Source organism: Eleutherodactylus coqui, chromosome 3, assembly GCF_035609145.1.
Source record: "Eleutherodactylus coqui strain aEleCoq1 chromosome 3, aEleCoq1.hap1, whole genome shotgun sequence".
NCBI classification, from domain to species: domain Eukaryota; kingdom Metazoa; phylum Chordata; class Amphibia; order Anura; family Eleutherodactylidae; genus Eleutherodactylus; species Eleutherodactylus coqui.
In genome coordinates, this window is record NC_089839.1 from 14,830,548 (window position 1) to 14,853,545 (window position 22,998).

General features: G+C 51.3%; 1 protein-coding gene across 3 annotated transcripts in view; it reads right to left on the reverse strand.

The window, feature by feature from the left end:
- Positions 1-21,108, reverse strand: part of TP53BP2 (tumor protein p53 binding protein 2) — a 79,208-nt gene extending 58,100 nt beyond the window's left edge. For 2 of the 3 annotated variants that reach the window (XM_066595154.1, XM_066595151.1), the window contains exons 1-2: positions 20,791-20,931; positions 18,701-18,813 (exon numbers count right to left, since the gene is read on the reverse strand). In XM_066595154.1, the coding sequence (XP_066451251.1) occupies positions 18,701-18,727 (27 nt within the window). In that variant the 5' untranslated portion in view covers positions 18,728-18,813; positions 20,791-20,931. Of the gene's footprint in view, positions 1-18,700; positions 18,814-20,790; positions 20,932-20,961 lie in introns of those variants that run through there. The other variant, XM_066595152.1, reaches the window with a different exon arrangement.
- Between the last annotated feature and the right edge of the window lie 1,890 nt (positions 21,109-22,998).

Here is a 22,998-nt window from a genome sequence, read left to right on the forward strand (position 1 = left end):
AACTCTGGGGTATAATACAGGATGTAACTCAGGATCAGTGCAGGATAATAATGTATGTACACAGTGACTCCACCAGCAGAATAGTGAGTGCAGCTCTGCAGTATAATACAGGATGTAACTCAGGATAAGTAATGTATGTACACAGTGCTTCCAGCAGCAGAATAGTGAGTGCAGCTCTGGAGTATAATACAGGATGTAACTTGGATCAGTGCAGGATAAGTAATGTATGTACACAGTGACTCCACCAGCAGAATAGTGAGTGCAGCTCTGGAGTATAATACAGGATGTAACTCAGGATCAGTGCAGGATAAGTAATGTATGTACACAGTGACTCCACCAGCAGAATAGTGAGTGCAGCTCTGGAGTATAATACAGGATGTAACTCAGTATCAGTGCAGGATAAGTAATGTATGTACACAGTGACTCCACCAGCAGAATAGTGAGTGCAGCTCTGGAGTATAATACAGGATGTAACTCAGGATCAGTACAGGATAAGTAATGTATGTACACAGTGACTCCACCAGCAGAATAGTGAGTGCAGCTCTGGAGTATAATACAGGATGTAACTCAGGATCAGTACAGGATAAGTAATGTATGTACACAGTGACTCCACCAGCAGAATAGTGAGTGCAGCTCTGGGGTATAATACAGGATGTAACTCAGGATCAGTACAGGATAAGTAATGTATGTATACAGTGACTCCACCAGCAGAATAGTGAGTGCAGCTGTGGGGCATAATACAGGATGTAACTCAGGATCAGTACAGGATAAGTAATGTATGTATACAGTGACTACTAGCAGAATAGTGAGTGCAGCTCTGGGGTATAATACAGGATGTAACTCAGGATCAGTACAGGATACGTAATATATGTACACAGTGACTCCACCAGCAGAATAGTGAGTGCAGCTCTGGAGTATAATACAGGATATAACTGGGGATCAGTACAGGATAAGTAATGTATGTACACAGTGACTGCACCAGCAGAATAGTGAATGCAGCTCTGGAGTATAATACAGGATGTAACTCAGGATCAGTACAGGATAAGTAATGTATGTACACAGTGACTCCACCAGCAGAATAGGGAGTGCAGCTCTGGAGTATAATACAGGATATAACTGGGGATCAGTACAGGATAAGTAATGTATGTACACAGTGACTCCACCAGCAGAATAGTGAATGCAGCTCTGGAGTATAATACAGGATGTAACTCAGGATCAGTAATGTATGTACACAGTGACTCCACCAGCAGAATAGGGAGTGCAGCTCTGGAGGATAATACAGGAAGTAAACCCGTCCTGCGGTTCCATCTCAGGCAGATCTGTAAATGATGAGAGTTGTGGTGATTAGATGAATGGAGACCCTAAAGTGGTTCCTTGGCCTACAAGAGGCTCTCGGAGGCTCCTTGTGTGTAGTGACCTCTTCTTCTGCTTGTGTAGAGCTTGTTGACCACTAGACGCCTCTACGACGCAGAGAAGAGATTTCACCCCGTTACCAGAGGGGGGCGCATTATTGGGGTGTGAGAAGCTGGAGGGTCGTATCCATGAATTGTCCCCCACCGGCCGTTCTGACCAGACTGTTAGGAGGTGTTGGGACCAGTGCATGTCTGAGGGCACACAAGGTGACCGAGCTCAGGACGCCCCCTACAGACCACCAGTAGAGAGGAGCGTCTGACCAGACTGTTAGGAGGTGCTGGGACCAGTGGATGGGGGCACACAAGGTGACCGTGCTCAGGACGCCCCCTACAGACCACCAGTAGAGAGGAGCATCTGACCAGACTGTTAGGTGGTGTTGGAACCAGTGGATTCGGGCACACAAGGTGACCGGGCTCAGGACGCCCCCTATGCATATATCTATATTACACCATTGGTTGTTTGGCTTGTGCGATTCAACCTCATTGGTTGTTAGTGCCGAACTGGGGTTTAATATAGATATATGTGCCCCCTACAGACCACCAGTAGAGAGGAGCGTCTGAATGAACAACAAGCACCAGCAACTCCAACTGTTCCATTGTCTGCCATCCAGAGACAGGGGGCGCCATCGTTACACCTCTTTGTCCGTCAGAACCATTTCCAGGCACTTGGCTGCAGGACATTTGGTCTCACGGCCCCCATTACGTGTTTTACCCTTTTAGAGGTGGTACAACAGGGTACTAGAGCCTCCATGCCCGCAGTATGACACCTTGTATCCAAGCTAGAGGCGGTACAACAGGGTACTAGAGCCTCCATGCCCCCTGTATCACATCTTGTATCCAAGCTAGAGGTGGTACAACAGGGTACTAGAGTCTCAATGCCCCCGTATTACATCTTGTATCCAAGCTAGAGTTGGTACACAGGGTACTAGAGCCTCCATGCCAGCCTGTATCACATCTTGTATCCAAGCTAGAGGCGGTACAACAGGGTACTAGAGCCTCCATGCCTGCCCGTATCACATCTTGTATCTAAGCTAGAGGCGGTACAACAGGGTACTAGAGCCTCCATGCCCGCCCGTATCACATCTTGTATCCAAGCTAGAGGCGGTACAACAGAGTACTAGAGCCACCATGCCCCCCCGTATCACATCTTCTATCCAAGCTAGAGGAGGTACAACAGGCTATTAGAGCCTCCATGCAAGCCCGTATCACATCTTGTATCTAAGCTAGAGGTGATACAACAGGGTACTAGAGCCTTCATGCCCGCAGTATGACACCTTGTATCCAAGCTAGAGGTAGCCTAACAGGGTATCAGAGCCTTCATGCCTGCCCGTATCACATCTTGTATCCGAGCTAGAGGTGGTACAACAGGGTACTAGAGCCTCCATGCTCCCCGTATCGCATCTTGTATACGAGCTAGAGGTGGTACAACAGGGTACTAGAGCCTTTATGCTCCCTGTATCACATCTTGTATCCAAGCTAGAGGCGGTACAACAGGGTACTACAGCCTCCATGCCCACTTGTATCACATCTTGTATCCAAGCTAGAGGTGGTACAACAGGGTACTAGAGCCTCCATGCCCCCTGTATCACATCTTGTATCCAAGCTAGAGGTGGTACAACAGGGTACTAGAGTCTCAATGCCCCCGTATTACATCTTGTATCCAAGCTAGAGTTGGTACACAGGGTACTAGAGCCTCCATGCCCGCCTGTATCACATCTTGTATCCAAGCTAGAGGCGGTACAACAGGGTACTAGAGCCTCCATGCCTGCCCGTATCACATCTTGTATCTAAGCTAGAGGCGGTACAACAGAGTACTAGAGCCTCCATGCCCCCCCGTATCACATCTTCTATCCAAGCTAGAGGAGGTACAATAGGCTATTAGAGCCTCCATGCAAGCCCGTATCACATCTTGTATCTAAGCTAGAGGTGATACAACAGGGTACTAGAGCCTTCATGCCCGCAGTATGACACCTTGTATCCAAGCTAGAGGTAGCCTAACAGGGTATTAGAGCCTTCATGCCTGCCCGTATCACATCTTGTATCCGAGCTAGAGGTGGTACAACAGGGTACTAGAGCCTCCATGCTCCCCGTATCGCATCTTGTATCCGAGCTAGAGGTGGTACAACAGGGTACTAGAGCCTTTATGCTCCCTGTATCACATCTTGTATCCAAGCTAGAGACGGTACAACAGGGTACTAGAGCCTCCATGCAAGCCCGTATCACACCTTGTATCCAAGCTAGAGGTAGCCTAACAGGGTATTAGAGCCTTCATGCCTGCCCGTATCACATCTTGTATCCGAGCTAGAGGCGGTACAACAGGGTACTAGAGCCTCCATGCAAGCCCGTATCACATCTTATATCCGAGCTAGAGGCGGTACAACAGGGTACTAGAGCCTCCATGCCCGCCCGTATCACATCTTATATCCGAGCTAGAGGCGGTACAACAGGGTACTAGAGCCTCCATGCCCGCCCGTATCACATCTTATATCCGAGCTAGAGGCGGTACAACAAGGTACTAGAGCCTCCATGCCCGCCCGTATCACATCTTATATCCGAGCTAGAGGCGGTACAACAGGGTACTAGAGCCTTCATGCCCGCAGTATGACACCTTGTATCCAAGCTAGAGGCTGTACAACAGGGTACTAGAGCCTCCATGCCCACCGTATCACATCTTGTATCTAAGCTAGAGATGATACAACAGGGTACTAGAGCCTTCATGCCCGCAGTATGACATCTTGTATCCAAGCTAGAGGCTGTACAACAGGGTACTAGAGCCTCCATGCCCCCCGTATCACATTTTGTATCCAAGCTAGTAGCGGTACAACAGGGTACTAGAGCCTCCATGCCCCCCGTATCACATCTTGTATCCAACCTAGAGGCGGTACAGCAGGGTACTAGAGCCTCCATGCCCGCAGTATGACATCTTGTATCCAAGCTAGAGGCGGTACAACAGGGTACTAGAGCCTCCATGCCCGTCCGCATCACATCTTGTATCCAAGCTAGAGGCGGTACAACAGGGTACTAGAGCCTCCATGCCCACCTGTATCACATCTTGTATCCAAGCTAGAGACGGTACAACAGGGTACTAGAGCCTCCATGCCCGTCCGCATCACATCTTGTATCCAAGCTAGAGGCGGTACAACAGGGTACTAGAGCCTCCATGCCCACCTGTATCACATTTTGTATCCAAGCTAGAGGCGGTACAACAGGGTACTAGAGCCTCCATGCCTGCCCGTATCACATCTTGTATCTAAGCTAGGGGCGGTACAACAGGGCACTAGAGCCTCCATGCCCCCCGTATCACATCTTGTATCCAAGCTAGAGGCGGTACAACAGGCTATTAGAGCCTCCATGCAAGCCCGTATCACATCTTGTATCTAAGCTAGAGGTGATACAACAGGGTACTAGAGCCTCCATGCCCGTCCGCATCACATCTTGTATCCAAGCTAGAGGCGGTACAACAGGGTACTAGCGCCTCCATGCCTGCCCGTATCACATCTTGTATCCAACCTAGAGGCGGTACAACAGGGTACTAGAGCCTCCATGCCCGCAGTATGACATCTTGTATCCAAGCCAGAGGTGGTACAACAGGGTACTAGAGCCTCCATGCCCACAGTATGACATCTTGTATCCAAGCTAGAGGCGGTACAACAGGGTACTAGAGCCTCCATGCCCACCTGTATCACATCTTGTATCCAAGCTAGAGGCGGTACAACAGGGTACTAGAGCCTCCATGCCCACCTGTATCACATCTTGTATCCAAGCTAGAGGCGGTACAACAGGGTACTAGAGCCTCCATGCCCGTCCGCATCACATCTTGTATCCAAGCTAGAGGCGGTACAACAGGGTACTAGAGCCTCCATGCCCACCTGTATCACATCTTGTATCCAAGCTAGAGGCGGTACAACAGGGTACTAGAGCCTCCATGCCTGCCCGTATCACATCTTGTATCTAAGCTAGGGGCGGTACAACAGGGCACTAGAGCCTCCATGCCCCCCGTATCACATCTTGTATCCAAGCTAGAGGCGGTACAACAGGCTATTAGAGCCTCCATGCAAGCCCGTATCACATCTTGTATCTAAGCTAGAGGTGATACAACAGGGTACTAGAGCCTCCATGCCCGTCCGCATCACATCTTGTATCCAAGCTAGAGGCGGTACAACAGGGTACTAGAGCCTCCATGTCCCCCGTATCACATCTTGTATCCAACCTAGAGGCGGTACAACAGGGTACTAGAGCCTCCATGCCCGCAGTATGACATCTTGTATCCAAGCCAGAGGTGGTACAACAGGGTACTAGAGCCTCCATGCCCACAGTATGACATCTTGTATCCAAGCTGGAGGCGGTACAACAGGGTACTAGAGCCTCCATGCCCACAGTATGACATCTTGTATCCAAGCTAGAGGCGGTACAACAGGGTACTAGAGCCTCCATGCCCACCTGTATCACATCTTGTATCCAAGCTAGAGGCGGTACAACAGGGTACTAGAACCTCCATGCCCACCTGTATCACATCTTGTATCCAAGCTAGAGGCGGTACAACAGGGTACTAGAGCCTCCATGCCCGTCCGCATCACATCTTGTATCCAAGCTAGAGGCGGTACAACAGGGTACTAGAGCCTCCATGCCCACCTGTATCACATCTTGTATCCAAGCTAGAGGCGGTACAACAGGGTACTAGAGCCTCCATGCCTGCCCGTATCACATCTTGTATCTAAGCTAGGGGCGGTACAACAGGGCACTAGAGCCTCCATGCCCCCCGTATCACATCTTGTATCCAAGCTAGAGGCGGTACAACAGGCTATTAGAGCCTCCATGCAAGCCCGTATCACATCTTGTATCTAAGCTAGAGGTGATACAACAGGGTACTAGAGCCTCCATGCCCGTCCGCATCACATCTTGTATCCAAGCTAGAGGCGGTACAACAGGGTACTAGAGCCTCCATGTCCCCCGTATCACATCTTGTATCCAACCTAGAGGCGGTACAACAGGGTACTAGAGGGTCATTCCATGCCAAGTGGACCAGTGGTCCCCACTCGGCCATCTCCGATTTTGCTGAAAATTTATAAGGATGTACATGTATGTTTGAAACGAGGTTCTGTAAAGTTCTAGGGCCAGATATCAAATACCTGGGACACTGTTGCCCTTTCACTGGAGGTCCCAATGAGCGAGCGGCTTCAGCTACGAGGATTTTGCAAACTTAAGCCCTACTTTGGTTAAATATATCTCAAAACCAAAAACCATTGGTAATTTGTGCTTTGACCAGTACACCAAACAGCTATATGGCTTTGCACTGCTGCAATATCACGGTCAAAGCATATGTATTTGTGAAGATATTCACACCCACATATGATGAAAAATGTTAAATGATCAAATCTGACCTATTTTTAAGGTCAAATATCTAAAAAAGGGTACCCCTCAAATCTATTTATTTTGATATCAGTCGAAAGAGCAAATTTTTCTCTACAAGGATCATCATTTTATTTTTTGGAGTCTTTCAGTTTAAGAAAAGAAAAATGCCACTGAACATGGCGTTTTTAAACATACGCAATGAATGATAAATGCACTATTCAAACCCTTGCGTTGGTCCATGGTGGTTATACCACTACCAATTCCCTAAGAATTGGTATTATAATCCTATTAAGAATTGTAATAATGCCAAATCTTTTGAGAATTGGCAGCCCCATCGCCTAGGGGCCACGCCCGATAGCCGTGCAAGGCCAGCCACGGGCGGTCTCTTTATCACAGGTTCCGAAGCCTGAGGGTGGGTGTCTTAGCCTAGGATCCCAAGCCTAATATTGGGTCTCTTTTGTTGGTTCCCAAGCCATAATGTTCAGTCTAAGTGGTCTGGAACTGTTGCTGAATTTGCAACATAATTGGCTCCAAGAAGCTGTATTGTCGTATTAGCAACAATATGACTCTGTAATCAAGCTAAGAATGTGATAAGAATCTGAAAATCAAATGCAAAAACAATGCATTACGCGCGTAAATAGCACCATGTTTAAAGTCATTTTTCTTACCTTAGCCTAAAAGACTCCAAAAAGAAAAGAAATGATTCCAGTAGAAAAAAATTTGCTCTTTCGACTGATATCAAAATAAATAGATTTCAGGGGTACCCTTTTTTAGATATTTGACCTTAAAAATAGGTCAGATTTGATCATTTAACATTTTTCATCATATGTGGGTGTGAATATCTTCACAAATACATATGCTTTGACCGTGATATTGCAGCAGTGCAAAGCCATATAGCTGTTTGGTGTACAGAGCAAAGCACCGTTTACAAGTGGTTTTTGGTCTTGAGCTATACTTGGCCAAAGTTTGGTGTAAATGTCATGCGGCGTGATTTTCAAGCTACTTTGACACAAAATTGTGGCCGATATATTCTTTTGTGATAGCCGGTACTAATTTTTTTGTGTTCACCAGCAAAAGTTGAGCTAGTATGTCCAATTTCAGCATCATAGCCAGTATATTTCTATAATGCCTATGTGCCAAAGTTTGCAAAATCCTTGTAGCTGAAGCCGCGAGCTCAGTGGGACCTCCAGTGTAAAGGCGACAGTGCCACAGGTATTTAAGATCTGGAGCTAAAACTTCACAGAACCTCGTTTCAAACATATACATATATCTGAGTAAATTTTCAGCAAAATCGGAGACGGTCGAGTGGGGACGATTTTGAAAATTGGTCCAATTGATGTGGAATGACCCTAGAGCCTCCATGCCTGCAGTATGACATCTTGTATCCAAGCCAGAGGTGGTACAACAGGGTACTAGAGCCTCCATGCCCACAGTATGACATCTTGTATCCAAGCTAGAGGCGGTACAACAGGGTACTAGAGCCTCCATGCCCACCTGTATCACATCTTGTATCCAAGCTAGAGGCGGTACAACAGGGTACTAGAGCCTCCATGCCCACCTGTATCACATCTTGTATCCAAGCTAGAGGCGGTACAACAGGGTACTAGAGCCTCCATGCCCGTCCGCATCACATCTTGTATCCAAGCTAGAGGCGGTACAACAGGGTACTAGAGCCTCCATGCCCACCTGTATCACATCTTGTATCCAAGCTAGAGGCGGTACAACAGGGTACTAGAGCCTCCATGCCTGCCCGTATCACATCTTGTATCTAAGCTAGGGGCGGTACAACAGGGCACTAGAGCCTCCATGCCCCCCGTATCACATCTTGTATCCAAGCTAGAGGCGGTACAACAGGCTATTAGAGCCTCCATGCAAGCCCGTATCACATCTTGTATCTAAGCTAGAGGTGATACAACAGGGTACTAGAGCCTCCATGCCCGTCCGCATCACATCTTGTATCCAAGCTAGAGGCGGTACAACAGGGTACTAGAGCCTCCATGTCCCCCGTATCACATCTTGTATCCAACCTAGAGGCGGTACAACAGGGTACTAGAGCCTCCATGCCCGCAGTATGACATCTTGTATCCAAGCCAGAGGTGGTACAACAGGGTACTAGAGCCTCCATGCCCACAGTATGACATCTTGTATCCAAGCTGGAGGCGGTACAACAGGGTACTAGAGCCTCCATGCCCACAGTATGACATCTTGTATCCAAGCTAGAGGCGGTACAACAGGGTACTAGAGCCTCCATGCCCACCTGTATCACATCTTGTATCCAAGCTAGAGGCGGTACAACAGGGTACTAGAACCTCCATGCCCACCTGTATCACATCTTGTATCCAAGCTAGAGGCGGTACAACAGGCTATTAGAGCCTCCATGCAAGCCCGTATCACATCTTGTATCTAAGCTAGAGGTGATACAACAGGGTACTAGAGCCTCCATGCCCGTCCGCATCACATCTTGTATCCAAGCTAGAGGCGGTACAACAGGGTACTAGAGCCTCCATGTCCCCCGTATCACATCTTGTATCCAACCTAGAGGCGGTACAACAGGGTACTAGAGCCTCCATGCCTGCAGTATGACATCTTGTATCCAAGCCAGAGGTGGTACAACAGGGTACTAGAGCCTCCATGCCCACAGTATGACATCTTGTATCCAAGCTAGAGGCGGTACAACAGGGTACTAGAGCCTCCATGCCCACCTGTATCACATCTTGTATCCAAGCTAGAGGCGGTACAACAGGGTACTAGAGCCTCCATGCCCACCTGTATCACATCTTGTATCCAAGCTAGAGGCGGTACAACAGGGTACTAGAGCCTCCATGCCCGTCCGCATCACATCTTGTATCCAAGCTAGAGGCGGTACAACAGGGTACTAGAGCCTCCATGCCCACCTGTATCACATCTTGTATCCAAGCTAGAGGCGGTACAACAGGGTACTAGAGCCTCCATGCCTGCCCGTATCACATCTTGTATCTAAGCTAGGGGCGGTACAACAGGGCACTAGAGCCTCCATGCCCCCCGTATCACATCTTGTATCCAAGCTAGAGGCGGTACAACAGGCTATTAGAGCCTCCATGCAAGCCCGTATCACATCTTGTATCTAAGCTAGAGGTGATACAACAGGGTACTAGAGCCTCCATGCCCGTCCGCATCACATCTTGTATCCAAGCTAGAGGCGGTACAACAGGGTACTAGAGCCTCCATGTCCCCCGTATCACATCTTGTATCCAACCTAGAGGCGGTACAACAGGGTACTAGAGCCTCCATGCCCGCAGTATGACATCTTGTATCCAAGCCAGAGGTGGTACAACAGGGTACTAGAGCCTCCATGCCCACAGTATGACATCTTGTATCCAAGCTGGAGGCGGTACAACAGGGTACTAGAGCCTCCATGCCCACAGTATGACATCTTGTATCCAAGCTAGAGGCGGTACAACAGGGTACTAGAGCCTCCATGCCCACCTGTATCACATCTTGTATCCAAGCTAGAGGCGGTACAACAGGGTACTAGAACCTCCATGCCCACCTGTATCACATCTTGTATCCAAGCTAGAGGCGGTACAACAGGGTACTAGAGCCTCCATGCCCGTCCGCATCACATCTTGTATCCAAGCTAGAGGCGGTACAACAGGGTACTAGAGCCTCCATGCCCACCTGTATCACATCTTGTATCCAAGCTAGAGGCGGTACAACAGGGTACTAGAGCCTCCATGCCTGCCCGTATCACATCTTGTATCTAAGCTAGGGGCGGTACAACAGGGCACTAGAGCCTCCATGCCCCCCGTATCACATCTTGTATCCAAGCTAGAGGCGGTACAACAGGCTATTAGAGCCTCCATGCAAGCCCGTATCACATCTTGTATCTAAGCTAGAGGTGATACAACAGGGTACTAGAGCCTCCATGCCCGTCCGCATCACATCTTGTATCCAAGCTAGAGGCGGTACAACAGGGTACTAGAGCCTCCATGTCCCCCGTATCACATCTTGTATCCAACCTAGAGGCGGTACAACAGGGTACTAGAGCCTCCATGCCTGCAGTATGACATCTTGTATCCAAGCCAGAGGTGGTACAACAGGGTACTAGAGCCTCCATGCCCACAGTATGACATCTTGTATCCAAGCTAGAGGCGGTACAACAGGGTACTAGAGCCTCCATGCCCACCTGTATCACATCTTGTATCCAAGCTAGAGGCGGTACAACAGGGTACTAGAGCCTCCATGCCCACCTGTATCACATCTTGTATCCAAGCTAGAGGCGGTACAACAGGGTACTAGAGCCTCCATGCCCGTCCGCATCACATCTTGTATCCAAGCTAGAGGCGGTACAACAGGGTACTAGAGCCTCCATGCCCACCTGTATCACATCTTGTATCCAAGCTAGAGGCGGTACAACAGGGTACTAGAGCCTCCATGCCTGCCCGTATCACATCTTGTATCTAAGCTAGGGGCGGTACAACAGGGCACTAGAGCCTCCATGCCCCCCGTATCACATCTTGTATCCAAGCTAGAGGCGGTACAACAGGCTATTAGAGCCTCCATGCAAGCCCGTATCACATCTTGTATCTAAGCTAGAGGTGATACAACAGGGTACTAGAGCCTCCATGCCCGTCCGCATCACATCTTGTATCCAAGCTAGAGGCGGTACAACAGGGTACTAGAGCCTCCATGTCCCCCGTATCACATCTTGTATCCAACCTAGAGGCGGTACAACAGGGTACTAGAGCCTCCATGCCCGCAGTATGACATCTTGTATCCAAGCCAGAGGTGGTACAACAGGGTACTAGAGCCTCCATGCCCACAGTATGACATCTTGTATCCAAGCTGGAGGCGGTACAACAGGGTACTAGAGCCTCCATGCCCACAGTATGACATCTTGTATCCAAGCTAGAGGCGGTACAACAGGGTACTAGAGCCTCCATGCCCACCTGTATCACATCTTGTATCCAAGCTAGAGGCGGTACAACAGGGTACTAGAGCCTCCATGCAAGCCCGTATCACATCTTGTATCTAAGCTAGAGGTGATACAACAGGGTACTAGAGCCTCCATGCCCGTCCGCATCACATCTTGTATCCAAGCTAGAGGCGGTACAACAGGGTACTAGAGCCTCCATGTCCCCCGTATCACATCTTGTATCCAACCTAGAGGCGGTACAACAGGGTACTAGAGCCTCCATGCCTGCAGTATGACATCTTGTATCCAAGCCAGAGGTGGTACAACAGGGTACTAGAGCCTCCATGCCCACAGTATGACATCTTGTATCCAAGCTAGAGGCGGTACAACAGGGTACTAGAGCCTCCATGCCCACCTGTATCACATCTTGTATCCAAGCTAGAGGCGGTACAACAGGGTACTAGAGCCTCCATGCCCACCTGTATCACATCTTGTATCCAAGCTAGAGGCGGTACAACAGGGTACTAGAGCCTCCATGCCCGTCCGCATCACATCTTGTATCCAAGCTAGAGGCGGTACAACAGGGTACTAGAGCCTCCATGCCCACCTGTATCACATCTTGTATCCAAGCTAGAGGCGGTACAACAGGGTACTAGAGCCTCCATGCCTGCCCGTATCACATCTTGTATCTAAGCTAGGGGCGGTACAACAGGGCACTAGAGCCTCCATGCCCCCCGTATCACATCTTGTATCCAAGCTAGAGGCGGTACAACAGGCTATTAGAGCCTCCATGCAAGCCCGTATCACATCTTGTATCTAAGCTAGAGGTGATACAACAGGGTACTAGAGCCTCCATGCCCGTCCGCATCACATCTTGTATCCAAGCTAGAGGCGGTACAACAGGGTACTAGAGCCTCCATGTCCCCCGTATCACATCTTGTATCCAACCTAGAGGCGGTACAACAGGGTACTAGAGCCTCCATGCCCGCAGTATGACATCTTGTATCCAAGCCAGAGGTGGTACAACAGGGTACTAGAGCCTCCATGCCCACAGTATGACATCTTGTATCCAAGCTGGAGGCGGTACAACAGGGTACTAGAGCCTCCATGCCCACAGTATGACATCTTGTATCCAAGCTAGAGGCGGTACAACAGGGTACTAGAGCCTCCATGCCCACCTGTATCACATCTTGTATCCAAGCTAGAGGCGGTACAACAGGGTACTAGAACCTCCATGCCCACCTGTATCACATCTTGTATCCAAGCTAGAGGCGGTACAACAGGGTACTAGAGCCTCCATGCCCGTCCGCATCACATCTTGTATCCAAGCTAGAGGCGGTACAACAGGGTACTAGAGCCTCCATGCCCACCTGTATCACATCTTGTATCCAAGCTAGAGGCGGTACAACAGGGTACTAGAGCCTCCATGCCTGCCCGTATCACATCTTGTATCTAAGCTAGGGGCGGTACAACAGGGCACTAGAGCCTCCATGCCCCCCGTATCACATCTTGTATCCAAGCTAGAGGCGGTACAACAGGCTATTAGAGCCTCCATGCAAGCCCGTATCACATCTTGTATCTAAGCTAGAGGTGATACAACAGGGTACTAGAGCCTCCATGCCCGTCCGCATCACATCTTGTATCCAAGCTAGAGGCGGTACAACAGGGTACTAGAGCCTCCATGTCCCCCGTATCACATCTTGTATCCAACCTAGAGGCGGTACAACAGGGTACTAGAGCCTCCATGCCTGCAGTATGACATCTTGTATCCAAGCCAGAGGTGGTACAACAGGGTACTAGAGCCTCCATGCCCACAGTATGACATCTTGTATCCAAGCTAGAGGCGGTACAACAGGGTACTAGAGCCTCCATGCCCACCTGTATCACATCTTGTATCCAAGCTAGAGGCGGTACAACAGGGTACTAGAGCCTCCATGCCCACCTGTATCACATCTTGTATCCAAGCTAGAGGCGGTACAACAGGGTACTAGAGCCTCCATGCCCGTCCGCATCACATCTTGTATCCAAGCTAGAGGCGGTACAACAGGGTACTAGAGCCTCCATGCCCACCTGTATCACATCTTGTATCCAAGCTAGAGGCGGTACAACAGGGTACTAGAGCCTCCATGCCTGCCCGTATCACATCTTGTATCTAAGCTAGGGGCGGTACAACAGGGCACTAGAGCCTCCATGCCCCCCGTATCACATCTTGTATCCAAGCTAGAGGCGGTACAACAGGCTATTAGAGCCTCCATGCAAGCCCGTATCACATCTTGTATCTAAGCTAGAGGTGATACAACAGGGTACTAGAGCCTCCATGCCCGTCCGCATCACATCTTGTATCCAAGCTAGAGGCGGTACAACAGGGTACTAGAGCCTCCATGTCCCCCGTATCACATCTTGTATCCAACCTAGAGGCGGTACAACAGGGTACTAGAGCCTCCATGCCCGCAGTATGACATCTTGTATCCAAGCCAGAGGTGGTACAACAGGGTACTAGAGCCTCCATGCCCACAGTATGACATCTTGTATCCAAGCTGGAGGCGGTACAACAGGGTACTAGAGCCTCCATGCCCACAGTATGACATCTTGTATCCAAGCTAGAGGCGGTACAACAGGGTACTAGAGCCTCCATGCCCACCTGTATCACATCTTGTATCCAAGCTAGAGGCGGTACAACAGGGTACTAGAACCTCCATGCCCACCTGTATCACATCTTGTATCCAAGCTAGAGGCGGTACAACAGGGTACTAGAGCCTCCATGCCCACAGTATGACATCTTGTATCCAAGCTAGAGGCGGTACAACAGGGTACTAGAGCCTCCATGCCCACCTGTATCACATCTTGTATCCAAGCTAGAGGCGGTACAACAGGGTACTAGAACCTCCATGCCCACCTGTATCACATCTTGTATCCAAGCTAGAGGCGGTACAACAGGGTACTAGAGCCTCCATGCCCACAGTATGACATCTTGTATCCAAGCTAGAGGCGGTACAACAGGGTACTAGAGCCTCCATGCCCACCTGTATCACATCTTGTATCCAAGCTAGAGGCGGTACAACAGGGTACTAGAACCTCCATGCCCACCTGTATCACATCTTGTATCCAAGCTAGAGGCGGTACAACAGGGTACTAGCGTCTCCCTACAAGGGGTCGGTTCTCCACAATAACTGCTCCTTTTGCTCTGATATTGTAACGACTTATCACAACATTTCCATCACAGAGAAAGTTTTATTCCGGGGGGGTGGGGGGATTTTGATCACTTCCAGGAAGCGGTGGTTGCGGGGTGCACACTGAGGACAGCTTCCTCCATAGGATTCCCCTGGAGTTTCATACTTTTGTCTGTATAGTGAACTGTGAGGAGGAAACAATGGCGCCATCAGAGGCTTCAGCTCATTACATAAAGCCGCTTAAAGAGTTCATATTGACAATTAGCCAATTAAAATGAGTAAATGCCACAATTTACTGCTCTTCCAGGAGCGACTCGGTCCTGTCCAATAGTCTTCCAGATATCCCATGTAGATAAGAAAGCTAATGTGCCGTCTATGCAGGGCATAACTATATGGGCGGGGGCAGTCCGCCCCCCTCACCCCCTACAGACGTCCGGGGCGGGGGCAGTCAGTCGCCCCCACCCCTATATACAAAGGTCTGACATAGATGGCCCATTAAGGGAGTCTCCTCCTTGAACAATTCCTACTCTGTGCTCCTAAAATCCTCCCCCCCCGCTGGGACCCCCAGCAGTGATATATAGACCCGCGTATATGGATTATCTTCCACCTCGCCGTATAATATGTGTTACACAAATGTCACATGGCGGCGGGAGTGACCTTTACTCTCCGACAGCCCCGTGTTCTTCAGAGCCCTCAGCTGACAGGAGGTGCAGCACACACAGCGGCACTGCAGAGGCGACCGCGCGCTGACAGAGCAGCCGAGCAGAGAACGCCACACTGCAGCGCCGACAATACAAACCTTTGTTCTACATCTTAATAACGCATCAGCGGATTTCTAGAAGTTACTTTACAAATGACCGCGGCGAGCGATCCGCACTGGAAAAAGGTCACAACCGCTCAGCGAACGCCAATATGGGGGCAAATGTGCGTTTTATAACCGGACGCCAAAGTCACCGGTCATTCCGTGAGAAAGGAATGAAATAGTGGAACAGTTTGTTAATTGGTGATGATGACTGAGCAGATCATCGTGTGAACGAGCCGACATCACCGCTAGCCCGTTCGCTCTCGTGCAGCTCGTTTATACAGCAGATACGTCGCGGTTCATTCAGTCTTACAGATTCGCGGTATAAGCGACTGAACGAGCGCCGGTTACAGCGAACAGTAAGTGAACGATGGTTTTCATGCCTAAATATAAAGCGGACGGCTCTCCGTCGCCATTGGCTCACGTGTAAACCAATCGATTAGCGGTCACTTTCGCTCGTTTGAATGTTAATTGTTCAATCTAAACGTTCCTGTAAACGCGATTCCGCTGAACGCAGACGATCTATTGGGCACCAAGGTAATCAGAGGTAAAAAAGGAAGGGGCTGATCTAATAAGACATCTCAGGATGGACCCCATCGATCAGCTGCATCTGTGGGGGATCCAGAGGAAGGATTCCATCTCCCTACAGCACCTCCACAGGAGAGATGAAGTATCACACAATGCCCATTCAAAATCAGCCGGAAGGAGGCGAGAGGGGAAGGGAATGGTGGAGGGCTGGAAGGAGGCGAGAGGGGAAGGGAATGGTGGAGGGCTGGAAGGAGGCGAGAGGGGAAGGGAATGGTGGAGGGCTGGAAGGAGGCGAGAGGGGAAGGGAATGGTGGAGGGCTGGAAGGAGGCGAGAGGGGAAGGGAATGGTGGAGGGCTGGAAGGAGGCGAGAGGGGAAGGGAATGGTGGAGGGCTGGAAGGAGGCGAGAGGGGAAGGGAATGGTGGAGGGCTGGAAGGAGGCGAGAGGGGAAGGGAATGGTGGAGGGCTGGAAGGAGGCGAGAGGGGAAGGGAATGGTGGAGGGCTGGAAGGAGGCGAGAGGGGAAGGGAATGGTGGAGGGCTGGAAGGAGGCGAGGAGTAGGGAATGGTGGAGGGCTGGAAGGAGGCGAGGAGTAGGGAATGGTGGAGGGCTGGAAGGAGGCGAGGAGTAGGGAATGGTGGAGGGCTGGAAGGAGGCGAGGAGTCAAGGCCCAGAAGGAAGCATATGGGAAGGGGGGGGGGGGGGTCGCCCTGATTGAAGGCCCAGAAGGAAGCATATGGGGGCCGGAAGTGGAAGGGGGTGAAAAGCAAGGCCAGAGAGGGGCAATAGGTAGAAGCAGAGCTCATGACTGCAGGTACAGCCGGCTGTGGCATTAGATGGTCTTCCTCTTGTTTGGATGCTGTGAACACAAGTATTGGGATTGCAGGGTTTCCCCTTCCTAGACCCGGGCCATCCTGTTATTACACCCGGTAGCCTGCACACTATTTCAGCAGCAGACAGAGATCAGCGGCTCCGGAGAAACAAATGATGGGAGGAGGTGACAAGTAACCAGTCGGACTGGTTGCCCCCGGTGGGAGCCGCTGGGGGCAGTCAGACGGGCCCCTTGTATAAGGAAGCAGCCGCAAATTAGCGTGCGCACAATATACGGCATTTACATGAAGTCTCCCCACAAACTGTGGCTGCCTGTCCGTGGGCGTTTTTGGATTGCGTTCCCCGCGGCGACAATCCAGCCGCGGGGAACGTAATGCATGCGTTGCTATGGAAAGCGCAACCCCCCTGTCCACGAGCGGAGTATCATGGCATTCTCCGCTCGCAGGCGGTAAATCGCAGCATGCTGCGAGTTGCCACAATTCTTCGCGGTCAGCCTGTCAGATAGGCTCACTGCGGAGATCTGTCAGCTGGCTCCGGCTCCCGCGGCCGAGATCCTCCACGGGATATCGCAACGCCCGCGGACAGGCAGCCTAAGATGAGCAGACATGGCAGTCACCGCTGGTGGCCTTGCTGCAGCAGTGATGGCTTTCTAGGTGTCTCTCGCCCTCTGAGTACGCAGCTCCTCTCTGCAGCTGCCGCCGGGACCGTGTGGGGATCTGCAGATCCACAGCAGCACAGAGTATGTCAGGGCCGTCCATACTGGTGCGGTTTTACTTTTTTCGCATATGTGAAAATACATGAAAAATGGGCGACCGCACGAACATTATAAGCATCCGTTTCCATAGATTTTCCATTGACTGCAATGTTAAGACAAATGCAGATTTCCAAACTTTTTCTGGGACAAAAAAAGAAAAATCTTAGCAAACTAGTTTGACCCAGTTTAACCCATTAACCCTTTCCAATCCACTGTCTGACGTCTGAAGACATTATGATTTAAGGCTGTACAGCTCTGATGTTGGAAGACGTCCGTCGGGGTTCTCTTACTGTTTATTGCCAGCCTCTCTGCTGTCGGAGCCTATCCAACGTGTCACCTCACGCAGTACTGGCTTTAGCCAGCAGATAGCGCTGTTGTATAACGGCAGAAAAAGAGTAAGCCCCCTAGGAAAACCAGGATACAAATTGGATTGGAAAGGGTTAAAGTCTACAGATCCATGAACTGCTACGTTTTCATCCCTTTCCTAGACAAAAAAAAAGCGTTTCCCGGATGAACATGCGCCGGCGCGGACGGATCCTAAGACTACAATAGTCAGACTTCTGTCCCATCAGTAAGGTAGCTGAGTCCCCCCAATTACATTACAAAACCGGTTACAACACAATAAGCCCCCCTAACGACCGGGCAAAGAACGGAGGGCGGGGGGCTCACCTGATACTATGAAGACAGCAGCCCCCAAAGACAACCCAACAGCTCCACAGTTTAGAAACAGGAAGCACACAGACATCCATAGGGGTCCCAGGAATTACGATCCCCCCAACACTATCCACCCTTTACATTCAGGTGGGCGCAGTGGGATAATCCGTGTGCGGCTGCCCGCAGCGGCCTCCGCCAGCGACACACAGAGCAGCACCAAGGTCCCCATGATGTATATGGATTGCCAGTAAGATGCAACATCAGACAAGCGGGTATTGCGCCTCTCCGCCTCCGCGTACTCACCGGCATCATTTTGGCTCCGTACCGCATTTATGGAAGCCGGAGGCAACGTCCGCTACAGAGAATAATGGGCCAGCCGGGCGCTGATCATCCAAGATGTAGAAGAAGGTCGGGGCCTGCAGAGAAGGAAAGGAGTAAATACAAGAGCCATCGTACATCCCGCGATCCCCCCGGTGATGGCCAGCGCCCTCGTCTCTATGGGTTACCCCTTATTGGCATTAAAAGGTTAAAGAGGTTGTCAGGATAAATACTAGTGATGGCCCAACCTCCTGATCGCCGGCCCGCTGTCAGTGCAATATGGCCGGACAGTCCCTGGGGGGCGGTTTTAGTAGGGGACGGATGGGGGTCCGTCCCCCGCCAATCAGCTGCTTGAGAAGTACAGCAGCCTCTGCTCAGGTCAGTGACATCCCCAACAGTATTGAGGACCCATCCTCAGGATCGGTGGGGGTCTGCCGCCCAGGATCCTGGTGATCAGCTGATCTCTGCCCCCACAGAGGGGCTGCACATCCACATTGGGGTCACAGCCGGACGTGCAGTGGGCAGTAAAGCTCCTATGGATTTCAATGGCAGCACCACCTTCCTTTACTCTTCTGGCGTCCAACCCCAATGTAGATGGAGCCGTCACCATCCACCGCGGGGGCCGAGACCGGCTGATCACCTGGGGTCCCGAAGGGCGGACCCCCATAGATCATCAATATCCAAGAAAACCCCCTTAAGGCCACTCCCACTCTGTGATGAGTGCGGCGTCCCGAGCGCCGAGCTGACCGCGGTATGACTCCGCCATTGATTCCAAAGGGGTCTGGCAGGGATGCGCTCTGACACAGTGATTGTCGAGCCTTGTCTGTTCTCTTTTCGCACATTGTAGCACTTTTTAAGCGCACCTCATCAACCATCAATTCCACTACATGCGAAAACCACGGATCGGGTACCCCCGGTGAGGCCAGCGGGCGCACTGCGCTTCATCTAGTTAGCGTTTATTTGACAGAAAAGATTGAATGACAAGACCAAATAAAAAACGGAAACCGGACAGAACGGAGCTTAACGGGTTTTTCCTTTTACATTGTACTCAACAGGAGACGAGCACAACGCAGCGTCTCCACGGTTCGGGCTTCTGTTTGACGGATCCGTTCGCTTCAGTTCGCGTCCGTTTAACTTTAGTCGCTTTATTGAAAGGAGGGAAAAAAATGGATCCATTAAAACCGCGCAAAAGAATCCGGATGCGATCATCACGTGACGGCGCCGCCCGGGAGTCCAGTCTGTGGGGGGGGGCTCAAATCAGAGGAGTGCAGGTTTGCCGCCTCAGAAATCCGCCTGCGGAATCTGACTGGTTTGTGTGAGCCCGGCCCGTACCACCTGAAGCCCACCGGACCAGAGCGGACCCCCGCTGACTATAATGGGGTCCGTCCGCCGTCCAGCACAACACTGAGCGGCGAGTTGCGCCATTTCATCCGAGATTTTATACCGGAGGCTCCAATGCAAACGAGCGCCAGCCCCATCTGTACCTGTCCGACCAGCGCCCCTCCCCCACTGACATCCGACGCCAAGGCTGCACTGCTCACAGCTGAGGGCCGTTACACTGTATCCACAACGACTGTTTGCTACAATGTATCAGTCTGGAGGGGGGGGGGGGGGGGAATTCAGGGCTTTTGTACATGGATGATCGGCACAGACTTAACTACAACTCCCAGCATACCCTGGCAGCTGGGGGTTGTAGTTCTGCAGAGGTCCCTGTTGCCACAAACCCTCCGCTTTGACGATTAGGTGCATTTCAGCCTCTGGCTGCAACCTGAACGTTCCGATTCACTGACAGCAAGCAGAGATTTTGACGACAGTGAGAAATTAGAACACAAAGTATATTAGAAAGTTGCAGATCGCTGCGCACGTAACGAGCCCCGATGGCCACCGGCGAGCTCCACGGCGTGTGCAAAGGGCAACTGGTCAGTACGACCCCGCCGTCACACGTCTCATATGACAGTGCGGCCTCACATACATGTAACATGCATCAGCTGCCCCTCCCCCTCCACGGGTTTACAGTAAGACACCCCCCCCATGGTCACTATAAGATCCCCTTCAAGGGCTCCTCCATGACCCACCGGTTATCTGCTCCCGCCCGGTCCTCCTCGCCGCTCGCCCCGTCTCCCAGCTTTGTCCTGCGGAGGAGGGAGGCGCCTGTGAGAGGCCGAAACCCGCACCGCCCGTCCGTCCCCTCAGCGGCCGCCGTGACGCAGAGCCACGCCCCCTCCTCCACGTCACTCCTTAGTTACCTCTGGTCACGTGACTCGCCTCTCCCGGTACTGCCAGGTATAGCGCTAATGCCGGCGATATGTGACGATACAAACGTCCTGTCGGGCGGCAGATGTGTTATCAGGACGTGCGGAGGACTTTTGCGGTAGTTGGAAGAAGTAAAGATGGCCGCTGCCCCCTGCAGGCCACAACACGGGTTGTCATGGTAACAGCCGAGACAGCCTTCGGGTATTGGTCAGGAGAGACGCCGCGGTGGTGACTCTCTGCTCTGCCTAGAGCGCCCTCTAGTGTACGGGGGCTGGAATAGATTATCCCGATTTCTATGCTTGAAGATGAATCGTTCTACAGAAGCCACAGAAAACTAGGCCGAAATCTGTCTTTGTTGCCCCGAGCAACCAATCACAGCTCAGCTTTCATTTCCTATACTGCTGAGGTAAAGTGAAAGCTGCGCTGTGATTGGTTGCTATGGGCAACCAAGACAGACCTTCTTTCAGACCGCTTTCATAACATTGCGGTGCGGGACTACTTTTCTATGGCCCTCTTCCTGTATAAGGAGATCTGGAATGTTCTGATATGGGGTCTGCTTAACGGGGTTGTTTGGTTACCGGACAGCACTGCCGCTTCAATATGGCTGCTTGGGGTAAAATAATAAACTCAGCTAGACTGACTTTCCACGGCTGCCAGGATCCAACGCTGCCGCCCTGCTGTAGTCTCGGCGACTGTTGCGACAGCGGCCATCACAGGAAGTCAGGTGACCGTGGCAGCCAATGAACTCCTCAGAATATGAGCGCCAATGCCAGGAGAACGGCCGGTGACTCTCCGGTCGCTGATCGGCTGCAGCGGTCACCTGATTTCGGCTACATTCACACCGGCGTTTGTCAACGTGCGTTTTACCCAAGGGTGCGAGGCGTTTTTTTATGCAAAGAGCCTGGAATTGTCATCGGGGGCCGCGGTCCTTGATCATGTGATCATCGTTATCTTACGGATAGCATCGATCGCGTAAAAGTGAAAAAAAGCTTCAAAAATTAAAAGTTTCATCTTCCGTCGTAGATCCAACCAGTTAGGGGAGATGAAACGACTTACCTGAAGCCTCCGGCGATGTCCCCCGACGGGATCTTTATCCACGGACCTATCTCTGCCTTCGGCGCTTGCGCCTATTGGCAAAATAGCGGATGCAAGAGCAGAAGCCGGGGAGCATGGGAAATGTTAAATTCCCTAGCTCCTGGCTACCGAAGGTCGCGGAGAGCCTGGAGCAAGTGATCGGAGAACTCGTTGAGCGACCCCAGTCATGTGATCACCGTTATCCAATGGATAATGGCGATCACGTAAAAGTTTTTTTAAAAGCTTCTTTTCCTCTCACTGATCGCATCGGGAACTGAAACTTTTTACTGGAAATCCCTGAATGTATTCCCCAAAGCGATCATCCCCCCACAGACCTTCCCAGGCAAAATGGCGGACGCATACGCAGAACTTGGGGAGGGCCTGGGAAATTAAAAATCACCTTGCTCCCGGCTAAAAGAGAGCCTGGAGCAGCGACCGGGGGTCTTGTTGAGCGATCCCCAGTCACATGATGAAAAGGTAGCTATCTACCATTAGGCCGCTTTTACACAACCGGATAGGAATTGCGGATTCTGCATTCGCGGTAATACGCGGATCAATCACATGCATTGGAGCCCATTGTGCTCCATGGTCGCGGATATACCCGCTGCCCATACGTAACTACATTGTATACGGGCTGCGGGTACCCGTGTCATCGCTGAGCGACGGCACGGGAAATATAAACAAAAAAAGCTGCACTGCGCATGACCGCCTGTGCGATTACGAGTTATGCGCAGTACATTACGCAGCCGTATGCAGGGCCACGGCCGGGCTCACAGCTGGGATCCGCTGCGGGACGCTGCAAGCAGATTCCACATACGTCCGTATGAGCCCAGCGTTATTCACATCGCTTCCTGCAGTTCCAGGAGCAGCTTGTTGAGCGCCTTCTGTGTGAGACCGCCGCACCTCAGCGAGCTTACGAAGCCTCACAGTGCGCCACTTTCTACACCTCATCCCTG